At 41.1% G+C, this 25,991-nt stretch overlaps 2 protein-coding genes across 2 annotated transcripts in view; both read right to left on the bottom strand.

Annotated features, from left to right (window-relative positions):
- SLC23A2 (solute carrier family 23 member 2) overlaps positions 1–1,475 on the bottom strand; it is a 33,530-nt gene extending 32,055 nt beyond the window's left edge. Inside the window, exons 1-2 of the mRNA XM_074808156.1 lie at positions 1,262–1,475; positions 500–598 (exon numbers count right to left, since the gene is read on the bottom strand). Coding sequence (XP_074664257.1) covers positions 500–598; positions 1,262–1,393 — 231 coding nt within the window. The 5' untranslated portion in view covers positions 1,394–1,475. The remainder of the gene's footprint in view (positions 1–499; positions 599–1,261) is intronic.
- Positions 1,475–25,991, bottom strand: part of TMEM230 (transmembrane protein 230) — a 43,214-nt gene continuing 18,697 nt past the window's right edge. The window contains exon 5 of the mRNA XM_074808160.1: positions 1,475–1,547. The gene's annotated coding sequence lies outside the window, so the exon portion shown is untranslated. The remainder of the gene's footprint in view (positions 1,548–25,991) is intronic.

The following is a 25,991-nucleotide window of genomic DNA, read 5'->3' as shown; positions in this document are numbered from 1 at the left end:
GCTGTCACTCAATAATAAGAAGTAGATCCCTACTTGGAAAAAGGACTAGAAAAATTAACTTATGAGGTTGGAGCTTGGAAGAAATTGGGAAAATGAGTGGGAAAGATTCCACCTTTGAAGGTGCTCAACATCACCAGTTTACTTGACTAAATGCAGAAAAAGTTAAGAACTGAAAAACAGAATGACCTTATCAGGGAAACTATGCAAAATGTCAGTGGCAATGAAGAAATCAAAAAATTGCATATTACGAATTTTGGTGCCAGGTCAAAGTGCATTAACTGCTCCTAACACTTGCTGAGTCACTCCCCACATTCTGCAATCAAAATGTGTGACCAGAAGAGTCATGAGGACAGAACTCCCCCAAGCCTGATCTGAATCTGCAAGTCAGCGTGTTTGATTAGAGAAGGAAAATCTCTCAGCCAAGTAAAACTAGTGAGGACAAATAATAGAACTGAAAAAGCAAGAATGAGTTCTCCCCTAGGAGGAAACCACTACATACCTTTTCTGCTATGCCATTTTCTGTAGTATAGATGGCCATCAACTCTGTGTCTTCTGTATCGTGATCACCGCTGGAGGTTGCTCCACCATTTATCACGACCTTAAAAATAAAACAAAAAAAGAAACACAAGGTCTTAAACATTTTCTCTGCAATTACACCTCATGTCACTCAGTTTTCTCCCTTGCTACTTGACATCTGCCTTTGACATTCTGTCAGAAAACATTACAAGTGTGGCAAGCAATCATTTCTGTAACAGCATGTCTAGGAACATACAGAAACTTCAAAGACATTACATACAGCTCCTCAAAGCCTGGACAGTGTCAGCTGAGGGTGGGGGGAAACCAGCAGCAGACTGGCTGGAAGAGTTCTTAAGAGGCAGATGTGGAAAAGCATGATACAACTGAAAATCTGAATAAGTAAAAGACAAGCAAACGTTTCCCTGCTGTCGCCTGCTACTCTAAGTCAAACAACTCAGGACATACTAGGGGCTGGTGCATTCTGCAGTAGTAATTATGAATTGTTCTAATTATGAACTGCCTGGGGTACTGCATATCCTGTGAACAGCACTGCTTTAGAGCACACACATGAAGTAACTGCAGACAACGTAATTGGCCATGTTTATATATAAACAGTAACAAGTGGCAAAAAAGGTTTCACTAACTCCTTGTGGAAAGAAAGGCTCTGTACAGCATGATTACAACAAAGCATTATTAACTGATTCACACCGAGCTCGCCTATGTTGTACCTGAATGTGTTACTTACAGGCAGGGTGAAAAAGGTGGGATGTTTAGATTCATCCTCGTATTTGCCTTCTGCTGAGCCTCCCGCCTCCACTGATTTCGACGTGGTATTCTTACCAATCCCCATCGTTTCCAGAATGTCAAGGACTTGCATACAGTTCCCAAGCGGATGCTTCTGGGATGACAGGCCAAGTACTAAGGACAGTTTCTTATTTAAACAGCAGCACCTCCAGGAATCACAAAAGTGCTCAGTAATCCAGCTGGAACATTAGGGTTACTTTTTTAAGTATTGTTAGCATCAATGGCACCTAGAATTGAAGGGAGAAATTAATTTTTTTCTTGATTACCTAAGATATACGTACAAACGCACATGCCCTGCAGCCTTGGTTCCCTTTCACGCTCATGATTCACCAACTCTTTATTATTCCTTTTTGATTTGATAATTAGCAGATTACCATTTAAAGATAAAGCTGACTATTTAAAATTCTTTCAAATGGGAATACTGTGATTATTCTCTCATTCTTCTCTTGTGGTCTTCAGTTATTAGTAGTACATTGAAGCCTTGGGTGTGTTTCAATTTCACAGTCGTTTCCATGTAACTTTTCGGGAACAAAGTACGCCTGTCCTCCAGCTACACAGCCATGTAGAACAGCTTGCTACTGAACATCCATCGCAAACAATACCTCTGCTTCTCCAAAGGGTGTAAATTTGTGGACATGCTCACACGTTCACTTCTGTATAACTAAATCCTTCCTTTTAAAACAACTTATTTTTAAATAAAAAGCATTCCGGAAGCTTAGACTAGACGGACAGTGAAGCACACCTGACTTTCAGTGAGCCTATTTCAGACTGACACAGCCCTTTCTGCTGAACACGCTTACTGGAATTACCCCAGTTGCGCAAGGGACGTTCCAAGTAATCTGCCTGATGATGCTGAAGCAACTGCTTCAGGATAAAATTGTGCATTTTAATTAGTATCACTACTATTTTGGCACAGGAACGATCGTAGAGCTTACCAGTTCTCTTTTGTTTTCCCACATGGGTCACTACAGTATAGTTTTCCCATATTTCCTCCTTAAATTAGACCTGCCAGTCCATGGTCATCCTGCTTTTGCCATTACCAAGACTAAGGAACATGAATTAACAGATTTAAACCTAAACCTCCCCCAGGAGAGCATAGAAAATTCCACAGCAGACCAAGTTTTGCAACTTGTGGTTACTGAGCTTCAAAAATGAAAGTGCAGCTGCAGACAGCTGCGGATGAAACAAGCTAAGCTACAGATGAAAGTACATGATAGAACCTGAAAAATAGCCTTTTCAAAATCCTATCAAGTGAAATTTTCTGCAAAGCCAGGAATACATTCAAGCAGCAAAACCCACTGCACACCGCCGTTACTTCAAAAGCAAGTTAATATTTTCAACTTAATTGCTAGAGGGGGAAATGCAGCTCATGGACATTCAAAAAACAAGCTATGTATATATTAGAAAGCAAAAAAGTAGGGTTTGGGTTTTTTCTTAACCTCCCTTCCAAAATGCTGCTCAGGAAAATACCAGCAGCTTGAATGTCTACTGTAATTGCAACAATAATGAAACTTAGCAAAGGCCCTTCTGCTAGGGGCAATTTAGGACTGTTTGAAAAATTACCGAGTACTAATATTTTAGAACCTCTTAATAGCTGTTAATTGCCCATTTGCTAGAAAATTCTGGTTACGTGAGGTGAAAGAGATATTAATCTTTCAAAGCAATGTAACTTTTAAAGAGAGAAAATATACGTACATAAGAAATATTACTTGGGCGCTGAAATACCCTTGAAGCACTCCTATTTAAATCAAAATGGAATGGAAAATAGTGCCTTCAAATAAGGGTTTAATTAAGACTTGTTTCTTAAAGTAAATATTAAGATAGCATAATTAATTATTTCTCATTTGAATTTAAGACTGAAGGAGAAAACTAGTTCAAGTACTCACTGTCATGCTGTTCTGAAAAAAAGACATCCCCATTTTTACAATAACCACAGACTTCCCCTTCAAAAGTGCACATCTCCAGACATGAACAGCCACTTTAAATTAGTTTGTCTGCTTCTTGAGTTTGTGCACAGGTAACTGGCGATGCCTCCTCAGGTTTCTACAAGAACATTCGTCTCAAAGCTGCCTACACAGGTCTGAGGTGACATGAAGAGGCTAGAGAGGAGATACTAGTTAAAGGTTTGGGGGCAGTTGGGGGTGTCTGGGTGGTTTTGTCTGCTTTTACTGCAGAGGCAGGAGGGGTTTTTTTCAAGCACACAAGAAAAAGAAAAGAAAAGAGTTTGTCTTTTTCTGTCAATGTAGGCATATTTCATTCTCCAAGAAAATCACTGATGGAGACAGGCGTAGTTTAGTCTGGCAGCTTTATCATCTCAGATTGGAAAGGAAAAGGGAAAGGGCAGAATGACACCTCCCTAACAAATGCAGCCATGCCAATAAAACACCAGTGTAAGAGTTAGATCAGCAGGAAACCTGCCATTCAGGAGATCTGGTTTAAGGTATTCTGGCACGATAAGCTTCTTAGGTAGCATTTACTAGCACCTCCACTGATGCAAAAGAAAAGACCATATAATCCTCTTTTACTTCGCACTGCAAAACAGTAAGACTGCTATCTTCTCAAAGAAGATATAATCATTCCTCGGGAATTGTTCTTGAGAATTGTATCAGGAAAGCACGCAAACAGGCTGTGTGCCTTGTATGAATTCTTGAACCAAAACACAATAGCGAGAATGACGGTGTTTGGATGAGGGTTCTGAGATGCTGACAAACAAGTGATTCCAAATTACCAGGCAAAAATAGCCCCATCTGCTACTTCTCCTAGAGAGGGAGTGTGTGTGTGTGTGTGTACATGCATATACACGCACACAAACACTACACACATGTGCGTCCATGGAAAACGAGAACAAATTTCCAAACTCTTCTTCCTTCTACTCAGCAATTAAACTTCATGGCACAGATGAGAATCAGAGAGTTTCAGAATACTTTTATTCTGCAAAGTGTCAAATTGAAACAGAAATCTTTAGGCAGCAGGAGATCAGGTTATCTGGAAGATATAATTCTTCTTTATCAGACCTCTTATCCCACGAACTGAGCATAGCTAAACAAGATGACTCAGCCATTTTATAGCCCTCCGTAGCAAATCTAACTGATCAGAAGCTGAAGTGTCGTGTAAAAAGAGATAAAACTCATTCAACACCAGCTAGGTACACATAGTACAATGAATTATCTGCCGCCTTGCATCAAAAGGAAAGGCTAGAAGTGAAATTTCCACCAGGATACTGATTAACATTCATCTCTTGCTGTACCAAATTATCTTCAGTGCTCATACATGATTAACCCAGGAAGGCCAAAAGCTGACATGGGTTTACAATGCTTTAGATAAGATTAATATCTAAACAAGTAGCCTACTGCAGGGGATAGTCCAGGTGCAAGTTCACAAGAGGAAAACCCTCCTAGCTGCAGAAAGGCCACGCTGCGTCTTCGACATGCTTGTCTTCTCTCTGACACAAAAATCTTCTTCCAGACTTGGTACCAGCGGGACAAGACACAAAGCTACAGAAGTGTCTGGTTTGACACAACATCGTAGTTGTTACACTCTGCATTTTTATACCACATTTTCTATTTTACCAAGGGAGCTCCTACTTTGCTTGAACGAGTTACAATGCATTTCAAAGTTCACTGGAAGAAAAAAAGATAAAAACCATCAGAGATGGCAACGTACAACGCAAGACTGTAATTAAAGGTATTTTTCTTCCCGCAGCTTCTGCCTGCAAGTCATTACTCTGGAACCTCTATCACAAATAAAAACATCCACTTAAGTATACAACAAAGGTTTTCCTATAGGGAAATCTGCCTGTAGACCAAGACAGGCTGCATGAAAAGCTTCTATTTCATAAGGTGCCAAACTTCATGCAAGTATATCCAGAAAAAAATTTGAAAACTCATCTCTTACTAGATCCAAGAGTTAACTTGGTCAGGACATAATATATATATATACACAAAATGCTTATTACCATGGGAAGGAAAAATGGACCATGAACCCCAGTAAAGGAGTAGGCAATTGTATATGTCTTCTCCATTGTATGCATTGTTTTCTTTAAAAGCAGCATCATTTTAGATAGCTTTTGGCTGAACCACACTAAAAACGTTCCCTACTTTTCCGTATTAGTCTGAGAACACCCAGTAACAACTACAAATGACAAATTTAAAAGAAAAAAAAATCAGATTTGCTGTGATGGCATTCACCTCTACAACACTATGTTTGAGGGCCTTTAACATTTGAATCCAGAGCTTGGCAAAGCAAAGACCAGGGTAAACAAAACCAGTCTGACCTCCAGACTGCAACATGCTTGGTTGTTGGGGCTTTTGTTTGGTTTTGGTTTCTTTGTTTGGTTTTTTTTTTAAAACATCCATTAGAAGAGTCAACAATTGGTCAGGTGCTGTCACACTGGCAGCACCAGAACTGGGAAGCAATGCTTGTGTTCAGAAGGTGGTGTCCATACTGTAAAGCTCGTCGCTCCACATTTGTAAAAGCAGACCTAGAGGTTCACCCTTTGGAAGAAGCTTAGTCTGGACTTTAGGCTCCCCCATGATTGTCACAATGACTTTCAACTCTCAGAATGACAGTTTTTCCAAAGTGTAAGAATGATGTGCTTTTTTTCCCCCCAGAAGCTTTAGGAGGGAAGCAGCTCTATGCATTTCCTTATTTGACAAACTCAAAACAAAAACCTTCTAAATACATGAGTGTCTTTCAAATTCCAACTGGATCTCAAATTTCTACCACCTGAGCCAGGCCCACCATACAAAGAATTTGGCCAAAATACTTTAGACTTTCTGTATTGATTTGTGCAGCTGCTTTGAGGACAGAGACTGCTGACCCAGCATAAACCTGAGCCGATAAACACAAGCAATGGGCACAAAGTTTGAACACAGCTTAGCGGCCTGATTTAGTGCTTTGCATGATGGGGCTGCAGCATTTTAGAGCTGGTACCAGGGTCTCCTAAAATCATAGCCACAACCAGAAGCTGCTGGACAATCACAAATATTTTACCGCTCGATAAAGTGGCAGAGCTGTCTGCAAAGACAAAGGGAAACTGGCTATCTTATAGTCATGGTTTGCTGTGTTGCTTTCCCTCAAACACTAAGTTCTGCTGGAGGAGGTCTAGGACACAAGTAAACCAGCTGGTGAAAGAGTTAAGAGGAGAATCCTAGCTACTCTGAAAGGTTAAGTGTGTTCCCTCCTATCTCTTAGCATAGTGGAAGCATTAAACAGAATTATCTAGTTAATCAATAGCTGTGGTTCTCTCCATCTCGACCGTGGAAAATCAGGAACTGACCTACATTCAGTGGCCTTACACTGCTGCGCAAGGGAAATACTCGTAAAGGAAGCACAGCGGGCGTGGTTATAAAACAAGCTGGCGATGAAACAGCACATTCTTTAGAGCATACTGATGGAAAAGCTCCCAGGAGCACTAATGTAGGTATGCCACCTGGTAAGCACATGTCGCACCGCCCCGAGGAAGGACCGGTGTCAGATCCAACCCAGGACCTTTTTGGCTTTTCCAGATGGCTGAAGAGCCCAGAGAGCTCGGTCTGTTGCGTACACTAAGGAGATTAGAATCAAATTAAGGTGACAGCTTAATTACAATCTTCAATTTATTATTTGTAATTAGCTGTCAGACTCATGTGAATAACAAAAACTTTCTCCTGCAAGCAGAGGTGACGCTCAGCCAGAAGTTGTCCAACCTTACGTCAACCGAGGTTAACTTCACCTAAATTTTAAATAAATTCAAAACACTTGAGGCAAATAACCTGAACTGCTGCAGTATGTCTGGAGTTCCACCACCTCCAATGGCAGTTTCAAGTGTTTGGCATCTCTGAAACTCAGGCACATGATGTGTTTAAATACAAATCAAGGCATCCTCCACATCTGAGATTGTATTTTTGGCAACGGACACATGACAGGGATGTGAAAAAAGGGACTTGGACTCCCTGCATGTCAGGATATTTTATTGTTAAAATGTACCACATCTGAGCCGAAGATAAAACCAGTTTTGAAATCCACTTCACTCGCTCAGTAGCTGATACTGTGAGCCCTGCAGAGCTGTCTCTGGAAAGGGCATGCTGTTGACTGTGACTAAAGGTAAATTCTCAATTCCTGTAGCATCAGTCAGTTAGGAAGAATTTAAGCCAGTAACAAATGCACCACATATATGCTTGTTTAGTTCTAAAAAGTGCATTTAGGCCAAGCAGCTAATACTGCTCTGCAGCACTAGGGACTTATTACTGAGAAACTGCATGCTGTGGGACAGAGCTGCTTACAGTTTGGTTGCCAGCCGACGTTCGCCAAGAGACACGAAGAAGGGGGACTGGCAGACACACGGTTTGGATCAGCACGAGAGTATCCAGGGAGATGCAGATGGCTGCAGAAGGAGGCAGGATGGGTGCCAAGAGATCAGGGAAGTTTTGAAAGAAACTCCTTCACCGAAACACTGTACCAAACTGATTAGGGAAACAGGAGTGCTTCTGTGCTTTCAAGACTGGCAATGTAGACAATTAAGGAATTTTGTGGAGGCTCCAATTAGACAAGTTTACTTACAGGGTACAGCTACCCCTGGCCAGACACACTGTTCAACACAAAAGCAAGGCAATTCCCAGTTAATTTTGGAACAGCAGCTTTCTCCAGATTGCTATTGGCTCTAGTTACGCCCATCACACAAAATTTCTGTACTGATTTTCTGCCATTACAATATTAAAAAACAAAGACTCTCTTCCTGTTATTAGACACACCTTGTCTTCTGTGCATCAGATGGCAGCTACAGGCACTGTGGTCTGTATTTATACAAGTCCTCACTTTTACAAGTCTTGAGTTATGCTATTTTTAATACCAGAAGAACCTCAGAATAAGATTCCCCCTTTTACTCTCCAGCCTGCCATAGCTGTTCACATCTGCTGTTTAAGAGCATAAATACACTAAGCCTAAGAAACATGTTTCTGAGAAATTGTTAAAAATCAAGGAGTTTTAAAATATTAATGACCAAATCTCAAGCAATCAAAAGAGTAGCAACTTTGCTACTTAAAGCCGTCCAAAAAGTCGCTTGATGTTTTCCTACGAAGCAAAAGGTCCTCCCCATTTCAAAGAATTCGTCAACAAGTATCTCATCAGCGCGGCTAATAAAGCCCAGCAAGTACTTAACATGATGCAATCAAAGTACTGTCTGCAGCCCTGGAACCACAAGTTCAATTGCTTCACAGTGCTGGCCACGAGTATTACATCTCCAGATTGGTACCTGGATACAGACCCGTGAGGTCCTCTACCCCACAAACTGTTCCAGATATGTAGGTGTGCCCGAAGGGCATTTTGTCAACCTTCCAGGGGATTTTGACCATCTTACAGATGTGAAAAAAGCTGTACAGCACCCGCACTTAATCTTCTGTTGCTACATGTAAAAACCATCTTCCCGCTTTAGTCTTAAGTAGAGCTTTTCCTCAGGCTATTTTGAGACTGAGCCTCTTTCATCCGAAAAATACTTGTGATTTGTCTTTACCAGACACCTCTTGCACCCGGAGTTCCTTCCCATGAAATGAAATCACACTGAAATGCTACCACATCCTTAAATACTACAGAGGAGATTTTCCCCCTCCACTCAGGAGCAAACTACATCTGCACTTAAAAAATAAAAGTATACTTCAAATTCCTAACACACACCACACAAAAAGACATCATTTCCCTTCACCAGCATTAGAAGCAATGTACTGCTATTTTAAATATGCCTAAATTTCTTAATATTTAGGTTTTAAAAAACAAGTTGATGGGCACTTTAAGAAGTTTGGGTCTTGAGTTAGTCTCTTACTTCACTTCAAAGTAATTCTTCAAAGCGCAAACATATTCTTTCTTTGTAGGCACTAATGAATTTTTAAGTAGTTGGTATTTTGACTGCCATCCAGAATAGGATGTCTTAACAACTGACCAACGTTATTAGGGCATGTCTACACAAAGACGCACGGGAAAGTTATGCCGAGCTCAAACCTTCCGTTGATTTAAAGCACATTAGCTAAATCTCATTAACTTCCTGTGTGAATGAGCTTGTTGAGAAGAGGACTTTAAATCCAACTGAATGAGACGTTTAACAAAGGATCTCACAGCTTTCAAAAACTACATGTTTGGTTACTCAAATTATTAAAAAAGAGCTTATTAAGGCTGTGATTCTGAACAAAAATGTCTGAAATATGAGTATTTCCAGTAAGTCCAGGTCAACCTGAAGGTGCATTTGGTCAAAAACATTATTGGTCAAGCCATTCCTCACTCATCTTTCACCCCATTACTCTCTCATCTTAATGCTCCAGTAGGGAACAGTTTTGCCAAATTTCTGTGCAGCGTGTGCACCACCCTCCGTAGGAGATCCCATCAACAGGTAGGCAGTGGTTTGCATTAACAGAGTCCTAACGGAAGACCAAGAAAGAAGTACACAGAAGAAGCCATAAGATTACATTTCAAAGAAGTGCAAGCAAAATCTAGGAGATAACAATTTTACAGCTTGACATCAAGTGACTGATATCAAATGACACCTGAAGTGTTCTCTAGATAGCAATGACGCTCATGGTAAATAAAAATGAAATAGTGTATCACTGTTCTTTATAAAACACATCACTACTTTATAGTCTTACTTGTAGCACAGTACACCTCTCACTGTTTATGGTACATATTAACATGATTTATAATAGTATACAGTCCTTAGAGTCTCCCTGTGGAGCATTAATAATCTAAGAATTCAGATACCTCCACATTACTATGGATGTTAATACACAGTTCATTAAGCTCCTTCCCAGCACTCAGAAAGCAACCTGAACACACACTGGTTCTTTTCTCAGCCTTCTTTGTACTTCTACTTGGCACTTTGATGAAAGCTACTTTTTTTCCAAGACCTTAATCACATTAAAACGAAGGTGAAGTTAGAGACTCATCTAGGAAAAATTCCATTTATTAAGCAAATCAGGGTAATGTGCCAACTTTTTCAACTCTGAATACGAAGCTCCTTTCCAAAGGCTTAGGCATTCCTATGTCTACTTTTGAAACAGATACTCACTCCTCGCTGAAAGAGAACAATTTTAGTCCAGTAAGCAATATAAAACCAGTAACTGAGTACATGCTTGAAAAAGTTTACACCGAGTTATCTATTAGGCTTGTCTTGAAATAAGTATTTCATTTCCATTTAACATAACTCAATAAAGTTTTGGAATTCAAGAAACTTTCAAAAACTAACCAAGATGATGTACTTTTGGGGTCAAGAATTCTAAAAATCTCTTTTTTACTACATAAACCTTACATAAATTTCTCCCATTTTAAAAATGAAAAGGTAGCCAAAGTTTACAGGTGAACAGTAAAGAGGGTAAGTACTTTTAAGTCTCTCTTTACAGTGATAACAATTTTTACATGAAAAATTAAGTCCTCATATCTTTAAGATACTGAAACTTAGTTATTAAAAACCTGAGTTTGTCAGTTTAAGTTTTCTTAATAATGCCCACACTAAAGCAGTTGAACTTTTGTAATCACCTGCATTAACATCTGAATTCAGAGAAGCTCTTACCTCCAGAAACTTGTACCAACTTCTAGAGACCACCTCAGCCAACTCCTCCACTGCCTTTCTGCCAGCCTATGCTCAGTGCAACAGTTCGAATTGCAAGCTGCAGCCTGAAAGGATGCAGACATACCGGAGGAGGATTTTTATAATCTGGTTGGGCTCACTACATTGTATAACTGTACTGTGTCCAATCACAATCTCTGCATGTTACACAACGGCTGAAATGCAGGAAGACACCACACGGTCATAAACTGTTACTACACGCCTCTGCCATAGTTATGAAAAGTAAGTGAACAGTCTGAGTAACAGCAGAGTGTGTACAGATCAGCCTGAACAAGGAGGTTCAAGTGTTTTACACAACCTGCAACACTACAGGGAGAAAACCCAGACAGGGCCCCCAAAATTCAAGTTGCATAAATATTTACAGGCCTGACTCCAACAGCTGTAATCAGGATTGGGATTTTCTTCACCAAGTTAGCATTTCTATAAGCCTCCATTGTGCAACTTGCATGGAAATATTTTTATTAGCAATTAGTCAGTTTTCAGGAGGTCCCAGATCTCAAAGCTCTGTTCAATAAGACAAGGTTTAGCAATCCACAACCTCACCAAGAACTGAAAACACACAATATAATAATTTGTTCTGGGCTCACTTTCCTAACAGAAAACGCTGCATAAAAGTGATGTTCAGGGCCACAGAGTAAAGTGAGGCAGGAATTGAAGACAGAGACTTGGAACAACAAAACATTAATTACTGTGCAGTCCTTCCACATGAATCTGTTCTCTCCCTGACTACCTCTTTCTGCAGGAGGACAACACTGTCTTAAGGCTGCCCTTACCCTTCTCGACATCACAGCCCCTGCCTCAAGTTATCCCTTGCCGTCAAGTTTGTACACCATCCCCTTACCCCACGAGAGAAGCAACTACGCAGCAACCTCTCCAAATACACCATATGCTTGCAGCACTAATGAGACACTATCGCTTCCACAACTGATACCATAAGTGATAATTAAAAGAGGCCACCAGAAGTATCACCCAATTCCCAGAGCTGCCCCCGTTCACAGGCAGCGTCTCTGCCACTCGGGCGCTGCTGAGAGCTGGCCAAGAGCACAGCGCTGAGGGCAGAATAATGAGCCTTCTTTACCTGAAACGCACCTTTTCAACCCAAATTTGTGGCGGCAAAAGACAGGCCGGTGGCGCCATCTAGCTCCCTTCGCTTAATGAACAAAGTCAGCGTTACGCAAGTTTAAAAGTTTGTCGTGGGCCGCCGAAGCTTGCTTAATTGTCAGGACCTGAAAGCTGCCGATCATCAGCACACCAGAAATCGGCATGTGCTTGTTCTTGCATCAAAGAACCAACTACTGAATAGGGCACATTTAATTGAAAGCTGATACTTATTATGTGCAATACTCTTTATTCATCATTTACTAAGAATGCATGGAAGAAAGCCAATTATCTCCACTGATTATTTTATGCAATGTGTGCGTATATAAAACCACATTATGTTCCAGCATTTAATCGCCACTGCAAAGAGATGTTGAAAAGTTTCCTCCACCGCTTGCTCCTTTTCCAATTATTAGACTCTTTCCTTTGCTCTCTGCTTCTGAATTCCAAATGTTTTCACAAACAGAAACATCTTCTAATTTCAATATGGAGAAAGTTTACAGTCCTTACCACATCACCGTATCTTAAGATCACCACAGGACCACAGGCTGCCTGCAAGATTACTCAGCTACAATACTTATGAGGAATATGCTGGAAATTATTTTAGATTCAAGGCTGATGTGCTTACAGGAAGCTACAGGACTAAGTAATCAATGGCAAGAAAAAAACCATACAGTTTTGAAAGAAAGAAGCCATTTGCTTTTTTACTCCAATGCCCAGAATTTATTTTTAAATAGTTGCATTAAACAATGCCAGGGACTTGAATACTGCTTGCCCTGAATATCACAGTTCAAAGTATAACTGAGTTCAATGCAAGTAACATTACTTAAGTATCCAATTAAACAAGACTTGTCTATTTACCTTACAGTTAAAACTAATCACTCCAAAGTTCATCACTGGTGAGTGGAGAATTTCATCATCCAAAAGATTTTTGATTACTTAGTATTCACACTCAATAATTTAGTTCAAATAAACCACCTACTAATCTGGATGCCTTCACTTAAAAGCCAGCTTCCATGATCGACAGTCTGGACAGATCTAATCGCAGGTTGGTTGGTTAGAATTCCTTGCAGTGAATAGGGATCACCGACACACTTGAGATGAATGTTAATTCAAGATATAACTCTTGTGACTACTGTTTCGAGTCAGTGGAATACTTTACAGTGCATCTTCAAGCTCCATAATACTGTGAAAGACAGGTGGGAATAAATGGATGAGAAGCTCTATGTATTGCTGTGCTTTACTGATGGAAGCGAAATCACAGTACACAATTTATCTTGCTCTACTTCAGAGCAGAGAGCACTGTTGTGATGATCCTACGTAGCTAGTCATCATTTTTATTACCTGCTTAATATGTGAAATTTAAACTGATGGGAGCATTTCTCTTGCTTGAGCATGTTACTCCTAGGAGGAGTTCACTTCTGATTATTATGAGAAAATCCAATTTTTTGCCACCTTCTCAGACATACAGTGTTCAGCTTAAGGATGAAAGAAATACTTCAGAGTGCCCCAGTCAAATTACAAATGGTTGCTGTTAGACACACGTTGCTAAACTTACTGCCAAGTTACAGGCAACATTCTGAGTCTGAACATTTATTCTGAGGCCATCCTTCCTAGTTTTGGAGCAGTCAGGACAAAATTATTCCTTGAAGTCACCTATTTCCGCTGTACTGAAAACGGTGGCTTGTTTTTGACAGGACACAATGGTTATCTCATATGATCAAACCAGATAATAATATGACCCCATGACCGCAAACACCTGGTAACTAAATCCCTCTTTTGAACCTTCACATATTGCCAGGTAATAACAAGAAAAGCACACAACATAAAAAGGCAAGTCTGATGCAGTCACTGAAAAACTGTTAAGAGGTTCTCTGTTCCACACTTAACTAAAAAAACCCCAAAACCAAACCCCAACCTGTTCCAGCATAGCAGATGCCTCACAAATATTCAGCTGTTGCAAGGCACACTTCTCTTTGTCAGGAAAAGGCTCATCATCTTTGCAAGAACATCCTGTTTCATCAGAAGGGTGAGGCGTAGGATACCTCATTTATGACAGCCCAAATGAGTCTCCTGACTACATTTTTGCAGCAATCTCCTACTTTAAGTATTCTTCCTACCAAAGTCATAACAAATATGAAATCTTTTACATCAGTGAAAAGATTCAATTTATACAGCAGACTCCCATGAACATCTTCCAGAATACACTTAACATAATACAGCAAACACAAGAAAATAGCATCGCATACTAGTAGAATAAATAGATCTACTTCCACCCACAACTTGGAACAGCAGAAAGGCTAAGCCATTAAGTTTGATCTTATAGAGACATTTATAAATCCACTGAATTCTAAATTCCTTGAAAAAGCACTTACCAGAAGATACGCTTTAATATGAAAACGTCTACTGTTCTCTTCCTTAATGCTGTATCAAATATACACAAAGAATTACTGAAATTGCTTTGAAAGCTTACCATTTAATTCAATGAGCGATGCGTAGTCCGGGGTACTACTTACATGTACCCCTGGTACGTGACTCAACCCATTAAAATGTACATCCCTCTCATCTAACAGAAAGGATACCTAGAGGCAGTCCACATGAAACGAATTCCACTTTTCCAGTTAGAGAATGCAATGCTTTGTGCTCAACTTCCTTTCTTCTTAAATCCTGAATTCAGTTACAGCTTGTATTACAGTGTTTCTTAGAACTTTTCCTGCAACTGTGTATTTTTAAATACTTGGAAGAAAAATCTAGGGTATGAGATGTACATCAAAGCAGACTGACAGTTCTTATATGTAAAGAAGTAATTACAAGATGGAAGTGCCTTTAAAAATACCTACGGGTGATTTCTGGGCAAGAAATAAGAAATCATTTTGAAGAAAAAACAACAACAAAAGAGTAGTGAGGCCAAAGCCATATACTCCACAGGCAAAGATCAAAGTGCTTCAAAAATTAATGGAGAATGAACATGCTTTTTGTGACCTGTTACTGTATTCAGCATGTCCATAAACCAAGTTGGACGCCTATGTCCTTCCTGGACCTCCAGGTATGCTTGTAATTAAAGGCAAAAGCTCAAATCATTTTTCTTCTAAAAACTGACAAAAGTAGAAGCTGTTCATTGGTCAACTAGCATCATGGAAGGTTGCTGACTGCAACCCTTACAGCATCATTACCTTCACGTATTCCCAGGTCCTGAGGAAACACCGTCAACTTCAATGTACACTTAGAAGACAACAGTACACAGCCCAAACTGAAACATGCAGTAACTCTGCCAAGGGAACAACACACAACTGACCTAATAAACCTGAGTATCTAGTAACCCTACACCTAATAACCTACAAACAGGAACTCTACAGTTAGACTTCACATCTACAAATTCAATCTCTTCGTTTCTCCCACATCAGACCACAGCAGCACACGCTAGGTGTGCTCACGGGTTCTACCCACAAGCAAAATCCCACGATCAGCCCAACAGCTCTGACTTACTCAATGCCACAGATCGCAGAACGGAGTGGATATGTAAATTTCTATACTAAGTCTAGACTCGAAACATCTGTTGGTGTTATCTGCTAAAGTTGCAATTTTTTGGTATTAGTTTTGCATTATTTTGCTGTTACTGTTTAGATAGCACACTCATGTTTTAGCTTTCTCTCTCTCTCCGTCTTATTTTTGTGACTGCAAATAGTTTCAAAGTGCGGGTTAAATCCCTGTACAGAAAAAAACCAGCAGGCTGATCTTGCTACAGGCTGTGCAAAGAACATGGGAAGTTCTACCCTTTTGTTGAAGTTGCCATTATTTTCATTTTTCTAAAGGCAAAACGTGTTTATACAAAAACCATTCATACAGTTTTGAACTCAATACACCGTCTGCTCAGGTGCCTAAAAATCTACCTGCAGTAAATAGTGAGCAGCCAGGTTGAAAACTCTAGCTGCAAGAGTACGTGTTTTAAAATCGGGGGAAAAAGAGCAGACAGCCATACTTCTGTTTTGTGACCCAGGTATCTCACACACGGTTCAGTAAGCAAACGGCAAACGCAGCTTCACAGCACTGCCTAGCTGCTCCAGCAGCCACAACTCCTCCTCTCACCAATCCAAACCTCCTTCATCTGAAATGAAAAAAGCCCTTTTAATCTTCAAAGCATAGCCACAAGTCAATCTCAAACTTAGCACACTTTTTAATTTTCTTTTTAATTATCCAGTTGGGAGAGTTATGCCCTCCTTCCTCAGTGACCTTTCACTCCTTCAAGATTATTTCAAGAAATCTTTCCTGGGAATAATCAGCAAATTTATACCACTTGCAGAGGAAACGGTTCAAGGCTTCCAAGCGCTGAGGGGGAGAGACAGCATGATTCTTCATGTGCTTTTGTGAGGCAGCCTTTGCTGTGTTACACAGCACCCTCCGTTCTGCAGGCCAAGTATCTTCTGGCTTCAGACTGCTGCGTGCGTGATCCTGACACATCTGCTCCAATACCTGCTCAGAAGTAAGTTGTCACCGTGCTGGGTTTGAGAACCACCGAGTCCGTACATGGAGCCAACACCCAAAGAATTTCTTTCTGCTAGAACTGGCAAAAGGCAGGGCACAAGCAGATCCTCTATTGGTGCCGTAGAGCAATAGTAGATGCTAGTATTAATTATATTAGGAATAACAGATGCTATTATTACTGCCGATAACTGTCGATCAACTGTTTGTCCCATGAGTTTTGGTCCCTACGCACAGCTTGGTTTCCCATAGCCATAGCGAAAAATTAAGTCATTATTGCCATTAATGATTTTTAAGTTGAACCAGCACTACTTACTCTCTGCCCACATACTAAACAACTGCATGCAACCCTGCATTTGATTCCCACACGTTAAGCCACCCAATTACTAATTCATTAATTTCACAACGAGCCTGAAGTGTTTATAGAGACAGGCTTGTGTTTAACCAGACTTGCTGGTTAACTTCCCGCACTCATGTTACAGGCAGGCTTAGGTGAAAGTGTTTACATGCACAGCAATCACGACCGACTTCCTCATAAACGTGCATTTGTACATCTTGCTCCTTGTGGCTCCAGAAGTTAATGCGGCGCCACCAGGTGAGTCCTCTGACTCCGCAGGGATGATTAGTAGAGACAAGAGGTAACTAGGACCTGTTGAAACCCAGCTGACATCTAATCTGTAAGTCATATAACATGTTACCATGCAGAGACGCAAGACGTAATTTAGTCCAATAGCTCTGAAGATTTTTCTCCATACGTAAGTGGTTAATTAAGAATGCATTCAATATATATTAATGCATTAAATATCCCTACAAGCAACAAAACTGTTGAAGAAGGCTACGTGAATTCTCCAACTGAAGTGACAGAAATGGAACAGTCCACTTAATACCGAACTGATTGTTCAGGAAAAGCACAAAAAATTATAATATTTTGACAAGAGTTCACATTACTTATAATAATATTTATACCAACTATAGTTTATTGAAGGAAAGCTTTTTCTTTTCAGCAAGGCATGCCTTTTACAAAAAAGTATTTTGGCACCATTTAGTGGAATACTTTGTTGTGATTTTTGTCAGTACAACAACCCTTTTTTAGCAAATACGCTGTGGTTTCAATATTGTACCTTACTGGTTCCATCACCTTCAGGGCTCTTTTGCAGATGTCTGTATAGCACTACTTTATAAAAAAAAATAATCGCAATTATTCTTAATTGGCATTGCTTAAAATGCAAGAATTCTTTGCTGCTACCACTTGGAGTAATACCATTTAAGCATACATTTTGCCCTCAAACAAAATTTTCGATTTGAATAATTAAGAGGAGAAAAGACCAATACAGATAGAGTCTCCTTTGAAGGTACCCACATGCTGTGCTGTCTCCATAATAAATCTATTACCTGCCATTCAACAAAACATTACCTGTCACAACAGCCTCCAGAACAAAAACAGTAATTAGACTCGGATCTTAATACACTCGGCGCACTGTTCTGCAGTCTACGATTCAGGAGGTTTAGAAAGCAAGGAACAGAGGACCTAAGTGAGATTAAAAATTGGGCTGATACCCATCATAAAATCTTTACCAAAACCAAACAGCCAAGGAGGAGATAATACTTTGGGTTTAGACTCCTTTATACTAAGAAACTTAACAGAAGGCTTAATTGACAGCTTCGCCTGATTTGACTGTGCCTTATTAGGCATCTTCATTAAAAGCATTAAATGTGTTTGATCCCTTCCAAAGCAGAGGAAGACTCATTAGCAATGGATGTTTACAAGTACCCAGGGCTCAAGATTACAGGAGTTCTTCCCCTTCTGCAGAAGGGGCTTTTTAGATCTATGTTTTTATGAGAAGGATCACGTACCATCTCCGAAAGAGCTCAGGCTTCCATCCTTTGCTTTTTCTGATATTTGCAAACAAGACAGACGGACAACGAAAACATCAGCTTGTTTAAAAGCCTGACTTGTAAGAGCCAACTCAGTTTATAGACCTCAGTACACAACTAGCAATCCAGGAAATTTCAAGCCGTAGGGCCAGTCAACACTAAAGATTATTATTTATACCAAGCCAGATTTTCTGTTTTCTATGTTCTGAAATGAATACAGCACAAACTGAGCTGCTCCCATCCAGTTCTCAGTTTCTGGCTCGATTAAATAATATATATATGTATATAAAAAAATGTGTGCATATATATAGATACACTATCTCACTACAACAAAAAACATAACACTTGCTAAAATAAGCCGCACCCTCCTCCATGTAATTTTTTGTTTGAGTTTTAATAGCAACTACTAGTAAGTTGAGATAAACTACAGGTAACCAACAAGTGTCTAACAGTCTGAATAAACTTAGAACATAGCCCTGTAAAATTATATTGATAATAACTACTATGTTCAGTATACTCGCCCAAAATTTCACACACAAAATTAAATGGTACCCATGCAAATACATACTTCCAATATCAGCAAATGACTGATAACTGTTATTGTTCCCATATATGAAAGGACAGAACAGTATGAGAATACTGCAATTATGTCTTGTAGTCTGATCCTACAGAAGAGGGACCTGGAGCTCCAATTTCATTGTCAGTCTGAATCCCAGTTATTCCTTAGGTTTGGCCTTTATACAATGAAACGCTCACCAGTAAACCACGCTCTTTAGCTTTTATTAAAAACTCCAATCTGTTAATATATGACCAAGCAAATGCTTCTCGCATCAGGAACACTTAGCTCAACTTTCAGAAACAATTCATTTTGTATAAAAAAAGAAAAAGGGGAAAAAAAAAAAAAAGCTGCTGTAACTCGTGAAGCAGCTGGTGCTTCAGGGTACATCGTCTGCAAAAACAAGGATGTGTTTGTTTTGCTCAGATATGGTAAGGATCTGAATACAGGGTTCTCCACACAAAGGGCAAGTAATAGAGCTAAAATTTTGTAGAATTTATGAAATTTTTTTCCTGTCACGGGGATTCAAAGACTCCATGGAAATTCAAACCTTATCACAGCACAGTCCATTAAGCACTCTGAGCCCTGGGACACTTTCATTTTATTCGGCACACAAAATAAGAGGTTGCTAACTTTGCAGTGCAGCATTTTATTTCCATTCCAAGCTTCTAAATAAAAAGTGAAAGTCGTGACGTGGAGTCACATGTCTGTTTATATGAGATACTCCATATGACCTTGAATACTGCTAAGAACATATACACACTTTTCTTTAAAATCTCAACAACCCAAAACCAGTGAACTGTATGCTTAAATCAAGACAATACAGGTAAGCGGTAAAAGGAACAAGGCCAAGAAAAAAAAAAGAAACCCTTCAGATCACTACTTCTGTGCTAGAAAAGAAAGAATGCTCAATAAAGATGTGCTTAATGGCAGACTCCAGCAGTCAAAGGTTTCCAGCATTTCCTTCCCATTGCTAACACCAGGTCAACAACGACACCCCCAGCACTGAGAACTGGGATAAATTCACTAACAGCACATTAACCACCTCATCATATAAACACAGCTAAGAGTACACTAAGGAGAACGAGTGTTTAAGGTACTTTCCTATTAAAGCTTCCGAAATGCACTTTATTCTTTTAACTTTTACAATCTTACAAGTGTACCACTAAAATAAGCATTATTGCCCTAGGCTGCCATTTCACGGCATGCAAAATAAAGAGTAAATCCAATTAAAATGTGTTGCTACATTTAGAGCCCAAACTACTCAAAGCATCCAAACAGGAGGTTAATGCCCAGGAATGTAAGTGCATAAAACCCCCTGAAACTGCTTTTTACTTACTTTCCTGCTAGGCTAGCACTGCTGTCTACCATACATTCTCAAAATGCTTCAGCCAACTGTTCGAATGACACAAGCATTGCAATAGTTTGATTTAAAAATAAATTCAGACAACAAATTTGGGGGACACGTAGCCATTCAAAATACATGTCAAAACCAAAATAATAGTGAGTCAATCACCATTTATACTAATTTGAGCCCGTACTTCAATTTTAATCTAAAGCAAGCATAAAATGGGTGCCAAATTAAAACAGTCCCTTCTATCACAATGGAGATAACAAGCAAATGCTGGTTAAATCCAAACACGCATAAACAAGTTCAGTTATTGCTTTCATACCACACAGAGCCTAAAAGTTCAAAAATACTCACAGGTACCGTGCTGCTACTTACAACTCCTCAAACACAATTACAACTGGACTAATCTGCTCCCATCTGCTCCTAAAAATACAACTATCAGACAGAGCTTGTTTTCTCAGGCATTTTGCTGATGCAAGTACAAGATCAAAACATCACTCATTCAGAGGAGATTTATCTGTCTCCACAGCACACAAGCTAAAATCCAGCTATACCATCATCATTCTAAGGTGCACGTGACACACTCTTAGCAATACACATCAATTTTATTACATGCTTAGCAACATAGGGTTTGGGGGAAGAATAAAATATCCCGGCTTCCTGAATGTGGTGAGAAGAAATTACTCTGTAAACTCCCTTTCACCAGAACAGGACAAAGTTTATTCTCTCCTAAAGCAGTTTTTTAAAAATAAGTAATAAAAAAAAAGGAAGACTAGGGCTTGGATGATGGTAAGTGCATTCCCCTGCCGCCCTCCATAACCAGCACTTTAATCTTCTGGCCTGTGAACTCAGACACAAGGAGATTTACATCACTGAATTTCCAATTATAAACCCGTTAAAAGACTAGTTTTACAATTACCTCAAGCCCAGCCATTCCCCTGCAAATAATAAAATGGAGTTGTCGGATAAGAACAAAGAGTATTTCGATACATTCCTGCCGCACAAGATGGAAACAACCACAATGTGTGCTTCAGGACTCCCTCCCAACAGCCTGGCCGTGACCTCGGCGGCCGATTCATCCTTCCCAAAACCAATCCAGAGTTTTCAAACCCCAATCTGCCCAACTCTACTCTGGGGCCAGGGCACAGCCAAGAAAAGAGTCACAGCTCTCTGCAGACCCAAGGCGAATGATGAGTCACTATTTACTAGACTGATGACAACGTTCAGCACCAAAAAATATGTTCATCAAACCTCTGAGAGAGCACTGGATTAGAAAACCATGAGACACATAGTGCATTGCTAGGCACACTGTATGTCTGATGCCATACACATTTTTATTGCTATGTTTGGCAACAGAAATGGCCAAGATTAATGTTGAGTGCAAGGAATAAAACTAGAGCAGGAGACTTCTTAACTAGAGGACCAGCTCTTCCTCCTACTTCCTTTCCCTACCAAGTGCCAGACATGTTTTGACACCCCAATTCCCTTTCCCAAGGAGGTGGTTCTACTTCTCTCATGGCCAAATTGCCATGGCAAGAAATCCACATTTAGGTTCATCTCCAATAGAAGACCATTCAAATAGCAGACATTGCTTTCCCATAAGCTGAAAATGTCCAAATGTAATCAGATTTCTGCCTTCAAACAAACATTGTCGTAAGTTGGTTTACAACAACTAAAAATATTTAGCCATAAAGAAAATAGGCTCCCCAGTACTGATAGAAATATTATGTGCAGTACCACAAAGTTAGCACAATGTCTTAATGCACTTCACCCCTGGGAACGGCTAGAGAACATGGCAAATAGCTTTCATTTTAAATGATTTATTTTATTCCTGCCTTACACTACATCATGATGCATCCCACTTTACTCATCCTGACTGCCAATATTTTCTTTCTGCAGCTTTTAAGTAAAATAAAACACACTGTAACTGCTGTCAGACCATTTCATGATCACTGAGGCTTCATAAATAAGAACACTTGATACAAATAAAATTTTTCCAGCAATACATGAACCATCATCTTCAATGGAATTAAAAACGTTCTGTGCTGCCATCTGCATTTTCTCTTGTAAGGATAAATGCATAAAGAAGCATTCAAAATTAAAATAAATCTATTGAAGAAATGGCCCCACAGAATCTTTTCGGGCTTGAGTTTTCTTACTATTTTGCTTACGTGGTTCACACAAAGACACTGACAGGAACAGCTACAGCAGAACAAGATCTTCCAAAAATCACCTTGCCTGGGACACTGGTTGGTAATCTGCTATGCCAGTTGATTTTCCCCTGTACACACAAGGATCAGAAGAGGTTAACTGCTGCAGTTCAGATTAAGTCATTAGAGCAGTTAACAGTCACTTCTGGAGGAATCCACACTGAAGATGGGTAAAGTTTCACCCATTTAGTTTTCAACCATCTCCAATCAACCTGAACAGCACAACAAGAAAGTCCATTCTCTTGAGGAAGTTGACAGATTTGGCTATACCCGGAAGGAAAAAAAAAAAAAAAGAAACATACTGACAGAATCAAAGAAAGCAAGCTCAACTTGGTTCAATTTCAAAAACTTTGAAATAGTCACTGCATACAAATGCAGCATCTTCTACAGAGTCTTCTAAACGAATGTGGGGAAAATCCACAGTCATAAAGTTTTGTTAGGAAAAAAGAAAAAAAAAAAATCTTCAAACGCTGCCATTATCTTAAGTTCCTCCTGAAGAAAAGAGCCTCCAACCAAATAATACCAACAAAGACATGACTTTTATTTCTCCACTGGAATTCACCTCCCTGATAGTTTTAACTACAGAAGACAGAAATTCTTGTATTAGCAGTCTTTAAAAAAATCCCATGCACATACATCAGTACGGCTTTAGGGATCTAGACACAGGTCTACCCGTGGCTCAGGGAGGGTAAGGAGCAGGTAAACACTCTCCAAATTGATCTGGCTTGAGTATAAAAGCAAGGCTTTTGCGGGCTAAAGCAAAAAAAGCTCCCTGGCCTAACTGACTGAGCAGCCATCCACTATACTGGGGTATCAGCACCACCGAGGGGTCACTGCAAGGCTGGGAGCGCGCAGCTGGTGACGGCTGGGGGCTGCTTAAATTGGTGCTGTCACCAAAGGAAACATTCATCGACCCGCAGCCCAAAATATTGTACTATTTGAAAAGCTGTTTTTCCTTCAGATTTGTTTCCATACTGAAGACGCAGAATGAGCAAGAGGCCCGTACTCAGAGAACCTTATTTCCATCCAGCTCCTTGCATCTGCTCAACATGAGCGCCAGGTGTCTTGAGAAAGCAGTTCACCAAATCTAAGCCTAGCTAAGAGCAGGGTTTACAGACAAGTGACAGATTGGGATGGATTTTAAACCATATGAATGTGGCCTGTAAGGAAAAGCAGGAGCACAACCCACCCTTGAGAATCAGAGTCTTAACTACTTCCCTTATCCCCAGGGCTCTGACAAGATATTTTCAACTCCTATTTGCATCTTTACTAAAGCCAAAGGCTTGTTTAAATCCACGATAAAAATCTCAGGGCTTGTTTAACCTCACTGCTAGACCAAGGTTGAATTTGTTGCAGTGCATCTCCATGTTAACACTGCTCTAATTTCAAGCTATCTGGATCATGACTCCAAGCTAGGAGTAGGGTTGTAAGAGCTCATCGACTACTAATCCAACCGCTCTACATATCTCAAGGATTATTTTCCTGTTTACTAACCTGAGCTACTTGTTGCAATAATCCTTTATCTATAGTGAAATCACGAGGCAGATCAAGGTGTGCAGCGTTAAGTCTAGCTCTGGCAGCGTGCAGCACATCGGTAGCGAATCGCTCTAGTGTTTGTTCTGCTTCTCCACTAGGTTTTACAGCCTGCATCAAACTCCAGCTGCCAGTAAAACCACTACCCAAACCAGCTTTTTTTTAAAAAAAGCTTAATCTAGGTAATTTAAAGCTTACTCAAGTATGGCAACACTGCACTGCAGTGAGGATGCACAGATATATTCAGCTCCCCCAAGAAATGAGAGAATTTGGTGTTTTTATTTCAGCTGGTCAAGTTCAACAGCAACAGGGAGCCCTGCATTTACCTGGCACTGAACTCATACTAAGAGAGTCAGCTGCATGGGGCAAATGATAAGATGGAAAAAATTAACAGGCGAGGTCTTTACCTTGTCTTAAACACATCTGGGCATTTCCCTTTCCTGCCAGAATCTTCTGGCTCTGTCTGCAGCTCCCTTTCGGGGTCAGCCCCTGCCTGCACTCACCTGGCGAGGTTAAGGGACACGCTGCATGGGACCCCAAACTGCATTAAGCGTTTGTCTTTCCAGTCTACAAAATGACAATGATGGCTCCAAAATGAAAGGACAGGAATGAAACCGTACAAGCCTCTGCCTGCATTCCCATCTTCTATAAAAAAAAAAGGCAAAAGGCACTAACAACAGAAATGCACGATATAGGTCGGTATCTTGTTAAGTAAGGAAACCTAATCGAAGGCTTTCAACCAGCTTTGTTCGAGCATTTTTCTGCGCTACCTACATCACTTATTTCTACCCAAAACGTACCCTAAAACAAAAGAAAACCACACACGATACCGAAAGGGCTCCCAAGTCAAAAGTAGAAAATAGAAATATTTACCGCCCCAATTTGCACTGAAAAAAAAAAAAAAAGCTAACAAATAAATAAAAAGAAAAAAAACCCTCAAAGCGTATCACGAGAACGGGATCAGACAAGAAAGCGAGGCCACCCCTTCAGGACCAGGGGAGAATTAACCTGCATTTCTCCATCCCATTTACAAGCTTACGACTCTGCCACCCATTTTGATTCACACCAAAGAAAAAAAAAATTTAAAAAATAGGTGATCTCAATAGAACAGAGAAAATAACATCCCCCACACCCACGGATAAATCCCCATCGGTGCCTCAGCCTCGCAGGGCAGGTGATCCCGCCGCAGGTGCCCACCTCAGGCATCTCCCTCTGCCGCGGCCGCCCAGGCCATGCCCCAGGTAGCTGCCCCTTCCCCTCCGCCCAGCACGGGCTGAAGGCGATGCCGAGCCTGAAAATGCCGAGACGGAGAACATGGAAGGGTTTAGAACATAAATATAAAATAAAAAGGAGAGGAGGAGAGGTACGGACGGCGCAGGAGGAGCAGGAGCCGCGCGGCCAAGGTGAACCGCCGCCGGGCAACATGGTGGAGGCTGCCGGGGAGCCCCGACCCACCTCCCCGGGAGGAGGAAGGGGCAGGAGCCCCGGGTGTCTGGAGATGGAGGGCGGCTCTCAGAAGGCGGCGGGGGGCCGGGATGGAGGTGACAGCGGGCGGGAGGCGAGAGCAATGACCGCAGCGGGCTGAGGGGAGAGCGCTGAGGGGAGAGCGCCGCGGGGGAGGCGCCGGCGAGGCTTCTCCCTCAGAGCGGGCGAGCGGCGGCGTCTTGCCCGCGGGAGGACGAGGAGGAAGACGGGCTCACCTGCCATAGCGGGCTGACGGCGGCAATGGCGCTGGGGGCTGCGGCTCCGCTCCGCTCGGTCGGCAGCGGCGAGTGCGGCGGGGCCGGGGCCGCCCCGGCAGGCAGAGCACGGGGCGGGCCGGGCCCCGCTCCGCCCCCGACAAGATGGCGCCCGCCCTTCTCCCCTCAGGGCCTGGGCGCCATGGCGGCCCCGGGAGCGGCCAAAGCGCCGGGCCGGCCGGGGGACGAGGAGGGCTCCCGGCCCCGCGGCGGGGCTCGATCCCCTTCAGCCGGTCTCGGCCCC

Source organism: Strix aluco, chromosome 28, assembly GCF_031877795.1.
Source record: "Strix aluco isolate bStrAlu1 chromosome 28, bStrAlu1.hap1, whole genome shotgun sequence".
NCBI lineage: Eukaryota > Metazoa > Chordata > Aves > Strigiformes > Strigidae > Strix > Strix aluco.
Note: the sequence above shows the minus strand (reverse complement) of the source record. Positions and strands in the feature narration are given on the sequence as shown.